This window comes from Rana temporaria, chromosome 12 (genome assembly GCF_905171775.1).
Source record: "Rana temporaria chromosome 12, aRanTem1.1, whole genome shotgun sequence".
Classification (NCBI taxonomy): Eukaryota; Metazoa; Chordata; class Amphibia; order Anura; family Ranidae; genus Rana; species Rana temporaria.
This window is the reverse complement of record NC_053500.1, coordinates 107766729-107784013: the sequence shown is the minus strand read 5'-3', so window position 1 is coordinate 107784013 and position 17285 is coordinate 107766729. Positions and strand designations below refer to the sequence as shown.

Genomic DNA, 17285 nt, shown 5'->3' with positions numbered 1-17285 from the left:
TACACATGAGGGATTTCCGACGGGAAAAGTTCGAGAACCTGCTCGGGCAGTCTTTACCCCTACACAAGGCCAGTTTTCTCGACAGGAAAACTATGATGGAGCTTTGGCCGGGAATCCCGGCCGTGTGTATGCTCCGCCGCAGTTTTTACCATAGGAAAACTGCCAAAAAACGCCGGGCAAAAGTCCGCCGGTTTTCCCGGCGGGAAAAAAGAGAACTGGTTCTCCTTTTTTTTTTTTGTCTGGCAGTTTTTGGGCAGTTTTCCCATCGGAAAAACTGTGAGAAGCATACACACGGCTGGGACGTCCTCGGCTCCTCCGGCCACTGGGGGGCGCGCGAGCGTCGCCGGCGGCGCATGAGCGTGCCCACCGCGTCACTGGGGTGCCGATGCGCATGCTTGGCGGCCGCAATGTCCGCCAGGCACCCGCGATCGGCCGTTACACAGATCCACGTCCTGTCAGGGAGAGGAGATCGATGCTGTGTCCCTTGTACATAGGGACACATATCGGTCACCTCCCCAGTCAGTCCCCTCCCCCCACAGTTAGAATCACTTAGCAGGGAACACATTTAACCCCTTCCTCGCCCTCTAGTGTTAACCCCTTCCCTGCCAGTCACATTTATACAGTAACAGTGCATATTTATAGCACTGATCGCTGTATAAATGTGAATGATCCTAAAAATGTGTCAAAAGTGTGCGATGTGTCCGCCATAATTTCGCAGTCCCAATAAAAATCGCAGATCGCCGCCTTTACTAGTAAAAAAAAATTTAAAAAGTGTCATAATTCTGTCCCCTGTTTTGTAGGCGCTATAACTTTTGCGCAAACCAATCACTATACGCTTTGCGAATTCTTTTTTTTTTTTTTACCAAAAATATGTAGAAGAATACGTATCGGCCTAAACTGAGAAAAAAAATAGTTGTTTTTTTTAAAAAAATTGGATATTTATTATAGCAAAAAAGTAAAAAATATTGTGTTTTTTTCAAAATTTTCGCTCTTTTTTTTGTTTATAGTGCAAAAAAATAAAAACCGCAGAGGTGATCAAATACCACCAAAATAAATCTCTATTTGTGGGGAAAAAAAAGGACATTTTTGTTTGGGAGCCACGTCGCACGACCGCGCAATTGTCGGTTAAAGCGACGCAGTGCCGAAAGCTGAAATTTCGCCTGGGCAGGAACGAGGTATATGTGCCCAGTAAGCAAGTGGTTAAAGAATCTCTAACAACCTCACCCATGGGTACATGGAATCTTGCTTGAGAAACCCTGCTCTAGGTTTTGAATATGTAACCACAGCTGGAAGTAACCCAGGGCAGCGTTGACCACCCAGTAAGACTGTTAATATAGTATTTCTAACAACATTTCAGTGTGCATCCACCTTAAAGGTTGAGTGCTTTCCCTTTATTTTCCATGATACATGGACAGGGAGATTTATTGCAGCAAGTAACTGAGAACAATACAATTGGAACACAGTGACATACACTGTGATTTGTGGTGCATGGTGACTGTTCAATTGCCCAGTCTGCAAATAGATGAAGGTGGGAAGGGAATATTCTGGGAATAAGATGGAGTCAGACACACAAAAACACATTTTATATTGCATGTTGTAGAAAAAAATCGAATTAACTGATTAAAACATTTTGGGATGAGATTAAAGGGGACTACATCCTTGTGGGGAGACGCTGTGAACGCCAGCATCTCTCCACAGGGATGTAGTCTGCTGACTAACCCCCAGCCAGAACGGCTCAGATGATGGGGGCAAGCTTACTGAGGAGGAACAGGAAGTGAGAAATTCAGACAAAGAAAAAAAAACATTTAGAAGGGAAATCGAAGGAAAATGTTAGTGAACCAACCAGGGGCGTAACTAGAAATCACAGGGCCCCATAGCAAAATGTTGTATGGGGCCCCCCAGAGCCGCCCTAGTGTCAATGCAGCGTGACCTGTGCCCCATACAGCGTGAGCGGTTCCCCATACAGCGTGACCTGTGCCCAATGCAGCATGACCTGTGCCCCATACAGCGTGACCTGTGCACCATAAAGCGTGACCTGTGCACCATATAGCGTGACCTGTGCCCCATGCAGCGTGACCTGTGCCCAATGCAGCATGACCTGTGCCCCATACAGCATTGCCCGTGCCCAATACAGCCTGGCCTGCCTGTGCCCAATACAGCCTGGCCTGCCTGTGCCCCATACAGCGTGACCTGTGCCCAATACAGCATTGCCTGTGCCCAGTGCGGCATTACCTCTGCCCAATACAGCGTTGCCTGTGCCCAATACAGCCTGGCCTGCCTGTGCCCAATACAGTCTGAACTGCCTGTGCCCCATATAGCGTGATCTGTGCCCAATACAGCATTGCCTGTGCCCAATACAGCCTGGCCTGCCTGTGCCCAATACAGCCTCACCTGTGCAGAGGAAGAGGCAAGCCGGCCGGATCAGCAGAGAGCGGGATTGCCTGCTGTAATAGCTTTCATTTGAATTTCCCGTCTTCCCGGGGCTCATCGTCACATAGCCCCACCTCTTAGCCCAGCGCCTTTGATGGCGTCACATGTCCGACACTGGACCGGCGTTCTGTCGATCAAAGGTGCCGGACCAAGAGGTGGAGCTATGTGACATGAGCCCCGGGAACACTGGAAGTTCGAATGAAAGCTATTACAGCGGGCAATTCCGCTCTCTGCTGATACGGACAGCTTCCTCTCCTCTCTCTTCCCCTGGCTGGGAGACCATGCCGGCGATGCTCTTATCCTCACCGGGCCCCCCTGATCCTCACTCAGCTGCGGGCCCCATAGCTCCCGCGTGGGTCGCTATGGCGGTAGTTCCGCCACTGGAACCAACGATGCCTAGCTTAAAGGAACCTATTTAGAAAATAAAAAACAAACCTTTACAACCCCTTTAAGCATCTACGGTATGTACCACTTGCAAAAAGTAGAAATGACTGACAGGAGAAAAGGTACTTACACCCTCCCTGTTGTCAGTCTCTTTGTGTACTTGTGCAGCTGGCAATACCTGTGTCCTCATGATGGGGGCCAGCAGCTGCATCTGCACTAAGCTGGCTATGTTTCTTAGCGCTGGTTATAGCATGTTAATTAATTTAGCGTGAATCCCCACTACAAGCTATTGTTTTGTATCAGCCACAGTATCTTCAGCTGCCTGAATACCCGAATAGGTACTGCATCTTTTTCATCGTTTAAATTGTTCACCATTTTCATCCAGCTTGGTCGATTTTTAAATCAACTTCAAGCTTGTTGGTGTTGACAGAGCCAGAAATTGGTGCCTATTGAATTATTGTCTTATTCAGACACCCTGAACATCTTAGTAACAGAAAAATGGAGGTTGATTCAGTGGTGTTCTGTAGGAACACAACCAGTCCCTTGCTGCCATCTTCTCTTCTGACATCATCAGAGCTATCTCTTCCTGGTTCTCGCCCACCTGATGACGAACATGCTAAGGGGGCCAGACGGCCAGCCCCCTGATGATGCATGATGCAGCGTATGTGCAGCAGAGTACCAGGAGGCCTCCTGGAACAAGTGACATGGGTATCCCAGGAGACTGCAAACCAGAATCCAGGAAATGTAGGGTGGGTTCCCCCATATTTTGTGAGAGAAGGTGATAGGACAGAGATGACAGAAAGTGTGTGGGGGCATAGCTCCCAACTGTCCCTGATTTGGAACAATGTCCCTCATTCCTTCTCATTTGTCCCTCATTTTGGTCTGATCTATATAGCTGTATATAAAATTTACTTTTTATCTATCAACAAGTGTTTTCCAGTGCTAAATCTTTCATCTGATTTCTAAATTGCAGCATTTGTAAAATTTCAAAAGCCAGTATAAAGGAATAGTAGTGGTAAAAAAAGCACTTGCGGTTTTAACCAATCTTGTTTTTTTTGTACAATTCTCCATTAAGGGGGCATGATAAGGGGTGTGTCCTTTGCCGGCATACTTTTGCTGATAGGTGTCCCTCATTTCCATCTCAGAAAATTGGAAGGTATGGGTGGGGGGAGCAGGGCCGATCCTAGGCAGGGTGCACAGGGTGCATTGCACCCAGGCGCCTGCAGAGGTGGGAACGCCGAACATCTAACAGAGGCCCTCTCTGTGTCCATCACAGAGGCCCCCCTCCAGGTCCCAATAAAGGGTACTGCTTCTCTTCCTGTATTTTGTTTATTGTTAAGAGATCATGGGAGGATCCCAGGGTAATGAAGACTTTGTGGGGGAGCATCTCTATGGTTGAGTCATTGCCATAGAAACATTTGTAAAGGGGAGCAGTTAGTAAAATGACGCCGCCCATGTGGGGGGCGCCAGAAATATTTCTGCACCCAGGCGCCTGTGACCCTAGGATCGGCCCTGGGGGGGGGGAGTGAAGGTCTGCTTTAAACAATAGATATTTAGAGTGAAAGGTTACTTAGCTAGGTCTATCTACCTCCTAAATTCTGGGCAAAAGCTGGAGGAGCCTGTCTTTTTATGGTTATTCAGAGTTTCAATAGAGGTAATAGAGATTAGGTGTGCATGCAAGGCACTGTCCATTACTGCCTGGTAAACTCTATGAGAGGCTGACAGCCGTTGTGGCTGGACGGACCTGAATGGTGCACTGAGTGGTACTTATGTTTAGGATGGTATGCACCCAGGGACGAATGCTCAGTGATTTGTCAATTGGTTTTGGGTGCAGTCGCCAGCATTGTAAGTAAGTGAAGCCTTCATAGACAGTTTTTCTGCTGCGCATTCACAAGTCACGCTGCGCTTTCTAAATTACTCCGCTATCTTCTGGGACCTGTGTGTGTCCCAGAAGGCAGCAAGGGGAAGGAGGTGGGACTGGAAATATCGTAGATCACCGATCACCAATCTTACCCGGAAGTGAGAGTGGGTACCTGTCAATACCAGGTACCCAGGCTATATAGCAGTCCATAAACTTGTATGATGACACCACTGTGCTTGATACCAAAATGGAGTGCCCACCACTGTAAAACAAATGGCTGCTAACCTGAAAGCAAGCAAAGACAAGCATTCGGCTATAGCCCAGCCGCGGCCTTTAGCTTTCAGGCAGAATAATATCAGGACACGAACCAGAGACGCAGGGTGCTTCTCCAGTGTAACTCACACTCCCTGGCTATTACTCAAACTCTGTATGCAGTTGAACCATGTAGGAAAGAAAAGACATGAACCAATAGGGTGATATCGTCTTAACTGATTTAATAATGTATAAAGGTATTGTATTTACAAAACATGAAGTCGTTAAAAGCATACAAAAAGATTGCCGACTGAGTACAGAGGCACTTCCTTGTCAAACGGCGTGGTGATGTCACTGCATGCCTCCAGACACGTTTCATCACATCTGACGTTCTCAATGGGGATCGTCATATGTGACGAAACGCGTCTGGGGTCACGCAGTGACGTCATATGAGGATTTCCCTTTTATTCTTGTTCTGGTGACAACCCAAACTTTTTGGTTTTCTTTCCCTTTCGGTGATAACAGTAAACAGGACAAATAGAGAGGGTGAATCTGGGGGCATAGACAGCAATAAAAACCTGACAGGTGATCCCCCTATACACTGTCCACAACCAAAATATAAAAGAATTTTGCCTTTAGTTATACTTTGAAGAATACAGTATATAAATACTTTAATGTTCATCATCTAGGCACAGAAGTACAATAAATTCAGCTAGATATGTAAATAAGGGATGGTAAAGAAGTTCATAAAGTAATAAACAGTCCATCATTCTTAGACTTCCATATTCAAATTCAGGCATATTCGTATGCTATTTAAATCCACAATATGCACTACAGTCCCTGATATAAAGCAGGATGACCAGACATCCCTGGTTTCTGGGTATAGTCCCTGACTCTAGGAGGTTGCCCCAGAAAAAAAAGTTGTTGATTTTGTCCCCAATTAACCACTTGGTTTTATCCCCTTTATGACCAGGTTTGTTTTGCTATTTAGCACTGCAATACTTTAACCCTTTGCCGACCAGTGCACAATGGTATGGCTGGGCAAATGGGCGTACCTGTACGTCCCCTTTAAATCGTGGCATAGTGGGCGCGTGCTGCGTACTCCGTGAGCGTGCCCGCAGGTCCCGCAGACTCGATGTCCCCAGGGGGCCAGCTATCGTGTCACGGAGCGGCAGAACGGGGAGATGCCTATGTAAACAAGGCATTTCCCTGTTCTGCCTAGCAACATGACAGGGATCTACTGCTCCCTGTCATCTGGAGCAGTGATCTCTCTCATGTTCTAGTGAGACAATCTCCCCTACAGTTAGAATCACTCCCTAGGACACACTTAACCCCTTGATCCGCCCTAGTGTTTAACCCCTTCCCTGCCAGTGTCATTAACACAGTAATCAGTGCATTTTTATAGCACAGATCGCTGTATAAATGACAATGGTCCCAAAATAGTGTCAAATGTGTCCGATGTGTCCCGCATGTCGCAGTCGCGATAAAAAATTGAGAATCGCCGCCCTTACTTAAAGAAAAAAAAATTAATAATAAAAATGCCATAAATCTATCCCCTATTTTGTAGACGCTATAACTGTTGCACAATCCAATCAATATACGCTTATTGCGTTTTTTTTTTTTTTTACCAAAAATATGTAGAAGAATACAGATCGGCCTAAACTGAGAACGAAAATAGTTTTTTTTATATATTTTTTGGGCATATTTATTATACCAAAAAGTAAAAAAAATATAATTTTTTTTCAAAATTGGCGCTTTTTTGTTTATAGCGCAAAAAATTTAAACCGCAGAGGTGATCAAATACCACCAAAAAAAAGCTCCATTTGTGTGGGTGCAACGTCGCACCACCGTGCAATTGTCAGTTAAAACGACGCAGTGCCGTATCGCAAAAAGTGCTCTGGTCATGAAGGGGGTAAATTCTTCCGGGGCTGAAGTGGTTAACTGGCAATTGCAGGGTCATGCAACACTGTACCAATTTTATTTATTTTTCTACACAAATACAGTTCCCTTTTGTTGATATTTGATCACCACTGGGTTTTACATTCTTTATTGTACAAGGGAAAAAAAAAGACTGAACATTGTGAAATATTTTGAATATTTTTTACTTTCTGCTAGTAAACATATCCAATAAAACAATTAAAATAATCCAATTTCTTCATACATGTAGGCCAATGTGTTTGTTAAACAAAAAACCTAATAAGTGTATACTAATTGGCTTGTTTAAAAATTATAGCGTCTACAAACTATGGCATATATACTGGATTTTTTTTTTATACAAGTAATGGCAGCAATCAGCGATTTATAGTGGGGCTGTGTGCGTCATGAAATCTGACACTAACTGATACTGGGTGAGAACTGAATAACTGGCATGGGCATCACCAGTGACACTAATAAAAATGATAAATATAGTAATAATACTATACACTGTCATTGTACTAATGACACTGGCAGCAGGGAAAGGATATTAATTTCAAGGTAATCAAGGGGTTAAGTGTGGGCTTAACAAGTGTTAATGTGTGTAACGTGTGATGAATAAAAACAAAGAAATCCTTCCCTCTGTGTCAACACCTGGGCTATGATTGGACACAGCCGATCAGCAGTTCCCAGCCATGAATCATTGGCCAGGACCTGCTGATAAATTCCTGCTGTGTCCAATCACAGCGGGAGTGGGCGGGCGGGTATGTGCGCCCTGAACCTGGAACAGGCTGTGAAGTACAGGTACGGCGCTGAGCCTGTAGGAGCTGCCTATCTGCAGTACAATTTGGGCCTGTGGTCCTAAGGAGGTTAAAAGAATGTGACCCTAATTATATCCACCCTTGCTTTCCCCATGTCCTAGCACCTATACAAGTGAGCGTGGTCAGTAGAGTGTCCCCAGATTTAATTTTCAAATCCTGGTCATTAACCTCCCTAGCGGTTTGATTATTTCAGATTTTAGGTGCTGAAAGCGGTACCATTATTTGCAAGGAAATTTGGCGTTTTATACTGTAGGCCTGTAATTCTTAGGAATAACTCACTTAAATCTGACCAAACGAGAGTCTAGTAGATATCCCGGGTATGACATTTTTTTAAAAACAAAATTATAATATAATAAATAATTATAAATAATTATAACAAAAAATAATATAATTATAATAAAAATTATTCAATAATGTAATCAACTCAAAATCACTAAAATTTGCTCAGTTGCAGAATTGTCGCTGTCATTACTTTTATTTTTCTATGACAAATTTCCCCACAAATCACTATCGCTCAATTCTGCAAGTGATTATAATTTATTATCGCTGTTTTCTGGCTGCTCTGAAACCATTTTTGACATAAAAGGACATATTTGGTTGCTATGGACAATCTACAGTTTGCTGGCAGAAAGAACAGTTTTTATTATACAAAAGTACATGTAGGGCACTGGGCAGACCACTAGGGACAAGGGGTGTGTGTATTTTTTACATACAGTACTGTAATCTATAAGATTACAGTATACTGTATGTAATGTGCTTGTTTACGTTTTTTGAATTTGGCGCCGTTCTCCTCCCCCGTGCGTCGTAACGTCGCAGGGAACGGAGATCGGCGGCACACAGAGGCACTGTGTGAATCGAGCAAGCACCCGCGTGGTGGCATCGCTGGATCCAGGGACAAGGTAAGTAAACAATGCCTTGGATTCAGCGAGGCGAGCCCGAGTCTGACTCAGGGTTACAAATCGCAGCACAGAAATGTAACCCAGAGTCAGACTCTGGAATACCGCCAGGGGGGTTAACCATACCTCCCAACTTTTTGAGATGGAAACGGAACGAGGGACACCTATTGGCAAAAGAATGTAGGCATAGGATACACCTACTCTAAATTACAAGTGCTTACCACTATTATTCCTTTATACTGGCTTTTGACATTTACCATAGCTCCCAGCTGTCCGATGATCAAAACTCCTTGGAAGGCAGTAAAAATCCACATAGTCCAAAGATAGTCCCATGCAATTTAACCGTAAGCTTCTCATTTTTGCAAAAGAACATGTGGAGTGTCATAGACTTGAGTCCAGAATGAATTTACCACTGGGCACAACCACCATATATTTTTATCATACATTATTTATATAGCGCCAACAGTTTAAAATGTATAGGGGGGGGCAACACAATTACAGTACAGTTCAATACAGAAGGTACAGGAGGGCCCTGATCGTAGAGCTTACATTATAAAGGGAGGGGGTGGTGGTACAAAAGGTAATAGCTGCAAAGAATGATTTGATGGGGGTGGCTCAGTTGCTAGGTGGGTGTGGGATAGACTTATCGGACATACTGGGGCAGGGAGTTCCAGAGGATGGGAGAGGCTCTGGAGAGGTCCTGAAGGCGAGCATGGGAGGAGGTAACAAAGGGAGCTAGAGAGCAGGAGGTCCTGTGAGGAGCGGAGGGGACAATTTGGGCGTTATCTGCAGATAAGGTTGGTGATGTAGATGGGGGTGATGTTGTGAATGGCCTTGTATGTTATAGTTAGCATTTTGAATTTTACATGCTGGGGTAGGGGAAGCTAGTGAAGGGATTGGCTGAGAGGAGCAACAGTCACGTATCGGTTAGTGAGGTGTAGTAGTCTAGCAGCAGAATTCATAATAGACTGAAGGGGGAATAGCCTGCTTAAAGGGTCACTAAAGGAAAAAAAATGTTTGCCTAAAATTAATGACTGCAAGGTAGACAGACACAATAGTGTAATGATTCTGTTAAAAAACAAGTAAATACCTATTACATTCCTTCATCTATATCACCTCCGGCATTCTAGTTTATGTTCTCTTATTCACTTCCTGGTTTGCGGCGCTGGTTCATGTAAGAACTACATTTCCCAGTATGAATTGCGGCACGCCCAGTAATTCACACCTCCTTGAAGTCTCTAACAGGTAGAGAGCCTCCTGCCACACAGATGTAGTTCCCAGGAGGGGGCGAGCACGTCACTGACCACCGCAGTAAAGCCTCCCATCACGGAGGTCAGTAAAATCAGACAAGCAGGAAGTGAACAAAACAGAGAAGAAGTAGAGCAACTTCTGAGCAAAAACAAACAATGAGGAAGTGAAAAGAGGAATGTCTGCAGGTAAAGGATGCTTATTATGAAAAAAAAAAAAAAATTCCTTTACAACCCCTTTAAGGGTAGGCCATTAAAGAGGAAGTAAAGCCTCCGGGAAAAAATAAAATACACTCTGCAAGACAAAGGCATATGGAGCTAGTATGCATACTTACCTGAGATCAAAGCTCCCGCAGCGGTCCTCGTTCCCCTCCTCCGTCACCTCCATCTCTCCCGGAGTGACTTCCGGGTATCGCGGCTCTGGCGCTGTGACTGGCCGGAGTCACGATGATGTCACGCTGTGACTGGCCAGAGCCACGATGACGTCACGCTGTGACTGGCCGGAGCCGCGATGATGTCACGCTGTGACTGGCCGGAGCATCATGCGTGCGGGAGCCGCCACTAACGGCACGATGCGCCGTAGACATCGATGCCTGTCATTTGCAAATATCTCCTAAACCGTGTAGGTTTAGGAGATATTTCTTGTACCTACAGGTAAGCCTTAATCTAGATTAAGGCTTACCTGTAGGTAAAAGTGGTCTGTAAGGGTTTACAACCACTTTAAGGAGAGAGTTGCAGTAGTCAAGGCAGGAAATAATCAAGGAGTGAATAAGCTGCTTTGTGGTGTCATTAGTCATCAGGAAGGGTCGAATTCTGGTGATGTTGCGGAGGTTAAGGCGGCAGGATTTAGCCAGTGATTGGATGTGGGGGCTAAAGGAAAGGGCCAGAGTCAAGGATTACACCCAGCACCCTGGCATGTGTGGAGGGACCAATGGTTGTGTTGTTGATATTAATGGTGAAGTCATGGAATATGATCACAGGTCTGGACAGCCACAAAAGCAAAAGTAGAGCTTGAATGGGTATGCTCTAGCTATTCTGGCCAGCACTAAATGCCAGTGAAAAAGAACCTTATAGTTGGGTCTCAACCCCTGCAGCCCGTCTAGAACTGAATTTGGTGGTATGTCCAGATCTCTCTTCCAGGCCTGCACATAAGGGCCAGGATATTCAGGAAGGTCTTATAGTAAGCTGCCTAAAAGCCATTGGGCCCAGTCATTTACAATGTTTCAAATGTTTAACTATTGTACCAATTTTGAGACGCCTACCTTTACACGCACATGAACTTTAATGGCGTCCCTGTCTTTGTCTGAAGGGTTCAATATTGAGTTGACCCACCCTTTGCAGCTATAACAGTTTCATCTCTTCTGGGAAGGCTGTTCACAAGGTTTAGGAGTGTGTCTAGGGGAATGTTTGACCATTCTTCCAGAAGCACATTTGTGAGGTCAGGCACTGATGTTGGATGAGAAGGCCTGGCTTGCAGTTTCTGCTCTAATTAATCCCAACGATGTTCTATCAGATGGAGGTCAAGACTCTGTGCAGGCAATTCAAGTTCCTCCACCCCAAACTCGCTCATCCATGTCTTTATGGACCTTGCTTTGTGCAATGGTGCGCAGTCATCTTGGAACAGGAAGTGGCCATACCCAAACTGTTCCCACAAAGTTGGGAGCATGAAATTGTCCAAAATGTTTTGGTATGCCGACGCCTTAAGAGTTCCCTTCACTGGAACTGGAAGAGGCCAAGCCCAACCCCTGAAAAAACAACCCTACACCATAATCCCCCCTCCACCAAATGATTTGGACCAGTGCAGAAAGCATGGTCCATAAAGACATGGATGAGCAAGTTTTTGAGTGGAAGAACTTGACTGGCCTGCACAGAGTAGTGTCCTCAACCCACTAGAACACCTTTGGGATAAATTAGGACGGGATTGATCTCGTCCAACATCAGTGCTTGATCTCACAAATACACTTCTGGAAGAATAGACACACTTCTAAACTTTGTGGACAGACTTCCCAGAAGAGTTGAAGCTGTTACAGCTGCAAAGGTTTGGCCAAGTCAATATTGAACCCTACAGACTGGAATGCCACTAAAGTTCAAGTGCGTGTAAAGGCAGGTGTCCCAATACTTTTGGTAATAGCGGGCCAGATCCTCAAAAGAGATACGGCGGCGTAACTGCTGTTACGCCGTCGTATCCCTGGTCCTAACTATGGAACTGATCCACAGACTCAGTTTCCCATAGTTAGGACGAAGATCCGACATGTGTAATTGAATTACACTGTCGGATCTTAAGGATGCAATTCTAGGCCGGCCGCTAGGTGGCGAGGCCATTGAGGCCGGCGTAGAATATGCAAATGACCAGTTACGGCGATCCACGAACGCTCCGACGGGCCCGACGCTCTAAATCTACGTCGTTTACGTCGAGTTCCGCCGCGTAAAACTAGGGCTAAGCCCTAGTTGTCCTAAGCCATGTTAAGTATGGCCGTCGTTCCCGCGTCGAATTTTAAATTCTACGTCGTTTGCGTAAGACGTCCGTGAATGGCGCTGGACGCCATTTACGGTAACGTCTAAGCAAATGACGTCGGAGCGACGTCAGTTAGCGCAATGCACGTCGGGTAATTTACCCGACGGAGCATGCGCAGTACGTCCGGCACGGGAGCGCGCCTAATTTAAATGGGACTCGCCCATTTGAATAGGAACGCCTTGCGCCGGACGGATTTAAGTTACAGCGCCGCAAAATTCCAGATAAGTGCTTTGTGGATCGGCACCTAACTTTGGAATTTTGCGGCGGAGTAACTTAAATCAGAAAAGTTACGTTGCGCCAAGGCTTTGTGGATAACCCCCAGCGTGTATATGCTATCTTAGAGGAGTTGCTCATAAAGCACTGTTTGCCTGTGCACAAATGGTACAGTTTGAATGTTGAGTCTGGGTACAAAGTCTGGCCCGAGTAAGGCGTAAGTAAGGCTTATTTGCCTTAGGGTAACAAAGGTGTTTCGTCCACTGGAGAGAGTATTGCCGGCTATCAGGGAGAAGCTAATTGAGATTCCATCTTGCCACGTCCAATACTCGCTTAGTGAAGTGTGCAGAGCATTTGGGGAACTCCTGAATTTTGTTGCTAAATTCACTCTCCAAATCAAGATTCTGGGCCTTATGTTTTTTTAAGGGAGGTGGCAAGTTGTATGCAGTGGCCCCTAATGACCGCTTTATGTGCCTCCCAAAAAGTGAGGGCAGAAATATCTGGGGTGCTGTTCATCTGTTCAAGTACTCAGATCGTTGATTCTTTTTTCTGTGTTAAATATATGGTAAATCTAATCCTGCATTAAAGTATTGCTTCCAGTTCATGTGTGACAGCAACCTTCAGATCTTGAGCTGCGAAACACATTTTTGCAGTAAATCTGGTATAACAAGCATAAGCAGCATCTGATAATGTGGAACTACACAGATAATAAAAACAATCTTGTTTTTGTTGCAGGAAGAAGATGTTGAAACAGAAAATGATAAAGTTTTGAAGATTAGTGAAGCAGATGATGCAGGTGAGTGTGTCTGGCCCGGTGACATAGAACCTGTGACATAATTTAACCCTTTTGCTGCCAGCGCAACTTTTACGTTTTTTTGTTTTGAAAATTTGTTTAAAAAATAATTTTAGCCCTGAAGTGCATAAAACCAAAACATTACATATTTTCTGAAAGCAGACACCTTCGAGAATAAAATAGTGATAGTTCTAATTTTTCATGTTACAAGATTTTAGGAAATGCAAAGTCTCATCATAAAAAATACATTAAAGTTAATTTTAAGGCACACAAATGCAATAAATTACCAATTTTGTTGATCAAGTAAAAGAAGAGGTTGCACCGAGTAAATAGATGATCAACATGTCAAACCTTAACCACTTAAGGACCCCTTCACGCCGATATACGTCGGCAGAAGGGCACGGCTGGGCACAGGCACGTACCTGTACGTTGCCTTTAAGAGCCCAGCGCCGCTGCCGTCACGCTCGCGACCCGGTCCGAAGCTCCCTCAACGCACCCGCGGGACCCGCAGACCCGATCGCCGCCTGTGTCCCGCAATCGGTCACAAGAGCTGAAGAACGGGGAGAGGTGTGTGTAAACACACCTTCCCCGTTCTTCTGCGTGGCAGTGACACTAATCGTCTGTTCCCTGATATAGGGAACGACGATCAGTGACATCACGCCTACAGCCACGCCCCCCTACAGTGAGAATCACTCCCTTAGGGAACACTTAACCCTTTAGCTCCCCCTAGTGTTTAACCAATTCACTGCCAGTGTCATTTTCACAGTAATCAGTGCATTTTTATAGCACTTTTCGCTTTGAAAATGGTCCCAAAAATGTGTCAAAAGTGTCCGATGTGTCCGCCATAATGTCGTTATGAAAAAAATCGCAGATCGCCGCCATTACTAGTAAAAAAAAAAATTATTAAAAATGCTATAAAACTATCCCCTATTTTGTAAACGCTATAAATTTTGCTCAAACCAATCGATAAACGCTTATTGCGTTTTTTTTTTACCAAAAATAGGTAGAAGAATACGTATCGGCCTAAATTGTTTTTTTATATCTTTTTTGGTGATATTTATTACAGCAAAAAGCTAAAAATATTGAATTTTTTTCAAAATTGTCGCTCTATTTTTGTTTAGAGCGCAAAAAATAAAAACCGCAGAGGTGATCAAATACCACCAAAAGAAATCTCTATTTGTGGGAAAAAAAGGATGTCAATTTTGTTTGGGAGCCACGTCGCACGACCATGCAATTGTCAGTTAAAGCGACACAGTCACGAATCGCAAAAAGGGGCAAGGTCCTTAACCTGTATAATGGTCCGGGTCTTAAGTGGTTAACCACGTCAATACAGGGCACTTACACCCCCTTCCTGCCCAGGCCATTTTTCAGCTTTCAGCACTGTCACACTTTGAATGACAATTGCACAGTCATGCAACACTGTAACTATGTGAAATTTTTATAATTTTCTTCACATGATAGAGCTTTATTTTGGTGGTATTTAATCACTTCTGGGTTTTTTATTTTTTCCTATAAACAAAATAAAGACCAAAACTTCGGGGAAAAAAAAGGTTTTCTTAGTTTTTGTCAGTTAATTTTGTAAATAAGTAATTTTTCTCCTTCACTGATGGGCGCTGATAGGTGGCACTGATAGGCTGCACTGATGGGCACGGATAAGGTGGCACTTATGGGCACTGAGGAGGTGGCACTTATGGACACTGATTAGGTGGCACTGATGAGGAGGCATGAATATGCCACACTGATAGGTGGCACTGATGGGCACTAATAGGTGGCACTGGTGGGCACAGATAGGCAGCATGGATAGGCGGCACTGATGGGCATTGATGGGCAGCACTGATAGCCAGCACTGACTGGCATCACTAATGGTGGGCACTAATTGCTGGCAGTGGTGGGCACTCATTGCTGGCATTGGTGGGCACTTAATTGTAATCAGGGTATTATCATCAGTGCTCTGATTACATTCCAAGATGTCCTCTGCGAGGAGATTCTGCTGATCAGCTCTCCTCACAATCTGTCAGTGTGAGGTGAGGAGCGTCGATTACCGGCATCTCTGTGTTTACATGTGACCAGCTGTGATTGGACACAGCCTATCACATGGTTAAAGAGCCACCCTACAGGTCATCAGTTAAGAGTTAAAGCGGGGTTCCACCCACAATTTCTTTTTTTTTTTAAGTCAGCAGCTACAAACACTATAGCTGCTGACTTTTAATAAGGACACTTACCTGTCCTAGATGCCCACAAAGTCGGCCCCCTGAGGCCGATCCCTTGATCCTGGCAGCTCCCGGGGCCCGCCATCCTCACTAAGGGAAACAGGCAGTGGAGCCTTGCGGCTTCACTGCCCATTTCCTACTGCGCATGTGCGAGTCTCGCGGCGCTTTGTGAATGGACGGCTGCTTTCTGGGATATACACAGTTCCCAGAAGGCAGCCCCATTCCCCAGAAGACAATGTGAGGAGGACGAGGAAGAAGACTTGCCACTGTATGGGAATAGGCAGATTAGGAAGATCCGCATAGCAACCGCCATTTCTGGTAAGTAACATTTTTTATCAATTTTTTTGCAGGATTTTGGTGTGTTTTTTTTTTGTTTTGTTTTTTTAGGGTGCACCTCCACTTTAAGCAGGAGCTGAAGGCATGCATGGTGATATGTAACGTGTATCTTAATCCACATTTTCATGATTAGGCCCCCCTCGGATGTGTGCATATATTGCATATAAATTCGTACATGAGTGTATGTGGGGGCTTTTTTACTACAACTACTGTGCTAACGCTAATGACTGCATTATATATATATTTACATACAATGCCTTGAAAAAGTATTCACACCCCTTAAAATTTTCCACATTTTGTCATGTTACAAAAAAAGGTGAATATATCTTCTTGGGATTTTATGTGATAGACCAACACAAAGTGGCACATTATTGTGATGTGGAAGGAAAATTATAAATGGTTTTCAATTTTTTTACCAATAAATATGTGAAAAGTCAGTACTTTGTAGAACCACCTTTCGCTGCAATTACAGCTGCAATTTTTTGGGGGGATGTCTCTACCAGCTTTGCGCATCTAGAGAGTGAAATTTTTGCTCATTCTTTGGATGGAGAGCATCTGTGAACAGCAATTTTCAAGTCTTGCCACAGATACTCAATTGGATTTAGGTCTGGACTTTGACTGGGCCATTCTAACACATGAATATGCTTTGGTCCAAACCTTTCCATTGTAGCTCTGGCTGTATGTTTATGGTGTATGGGTTGTTGTTCTGCTGGAAAGTGAACCTCTGCCCCAGTCTCATGTCTTTTGCAGACTCTAACAGGTTTTCTTCCAAAATTGTCCTGTATTTGGCTCCATCTATCCTTCCACCAACTCTGACCAGCTTCCCTGTCCCTGCTGAAGAAAAGCATCCCCACAACATGATGCTGCCACCACCATGTTTCACGATGGGGATGGTGTGTTCAGGGTTATGCACAGTGTTAGTTTTCTGCTACAAATAGCGTTTTTGCTTTTAGGTCAAAAAGACCAAAAAGTAAAATTTTCTGACCAGATCATCTTCTTGCTTGCTGTGTCCCCAACATCAGGGCTGGTGCAAGGATTTTTGACACCCTAGGCGGAACCTCATTTTACCACCCCTCTGGCTCCGCCCCTCACTCCACCCCCATTGCCAGTGTTAAATTGTTTGATTCAACCCTGCAACTGCTACATGTGCAAGACAGCTCATTCTTTTGAAAAACAACAGACTTACTAGAAGAATCACCAAATGAATATAAAAGAGAAAACCTAAAACAAAACTAATGCTGCCACCCATCTAAGAATTGGTAAACTGCAGTATAATATTTTGCTTTGTTTTAAGTTGATAAAAGTTAATTCTGTTATACATCAGTGTATAGGCAGATGATGGGAAGGAAGGAGTTGAAACAGGAGATAAACAGACTGTTGTTGGCGAGGGAGAGAGAGGGGTGAGAAGAGAGA

The 17285-nt window shown here is 44.5% G+C and overlaps 1 protein-coding gene across 4 annotated transcripts in view; it reads left to right on the top strand.

The window, feature by feature from the left end:
• The window catches only part of MXRA7 (matrix remodeling associated 7), a 108481-nt gene that overhangs the window by 33505 nt on the left and 57691 nt on the right, over window positions 1–17285 (top strand). For all 4 annotated transcript variants that reach the window (XR_005744386.1, XM_040330108.1, XM_040330110.1 and 1 more), the window contains exon 2: window positions 13269–13329. Coding sequence is in view for 3 of the 4 variants with exons in the window: in XM_040330108.1 (XP_040186042.1) it covers window positions 13269–13329 (61 nt within the window). In the remaining variant the exon portion in view is untranslated. The remainder of the gene's footprint in view (window positions 1–13268; window positions 13330–17285) is intronic.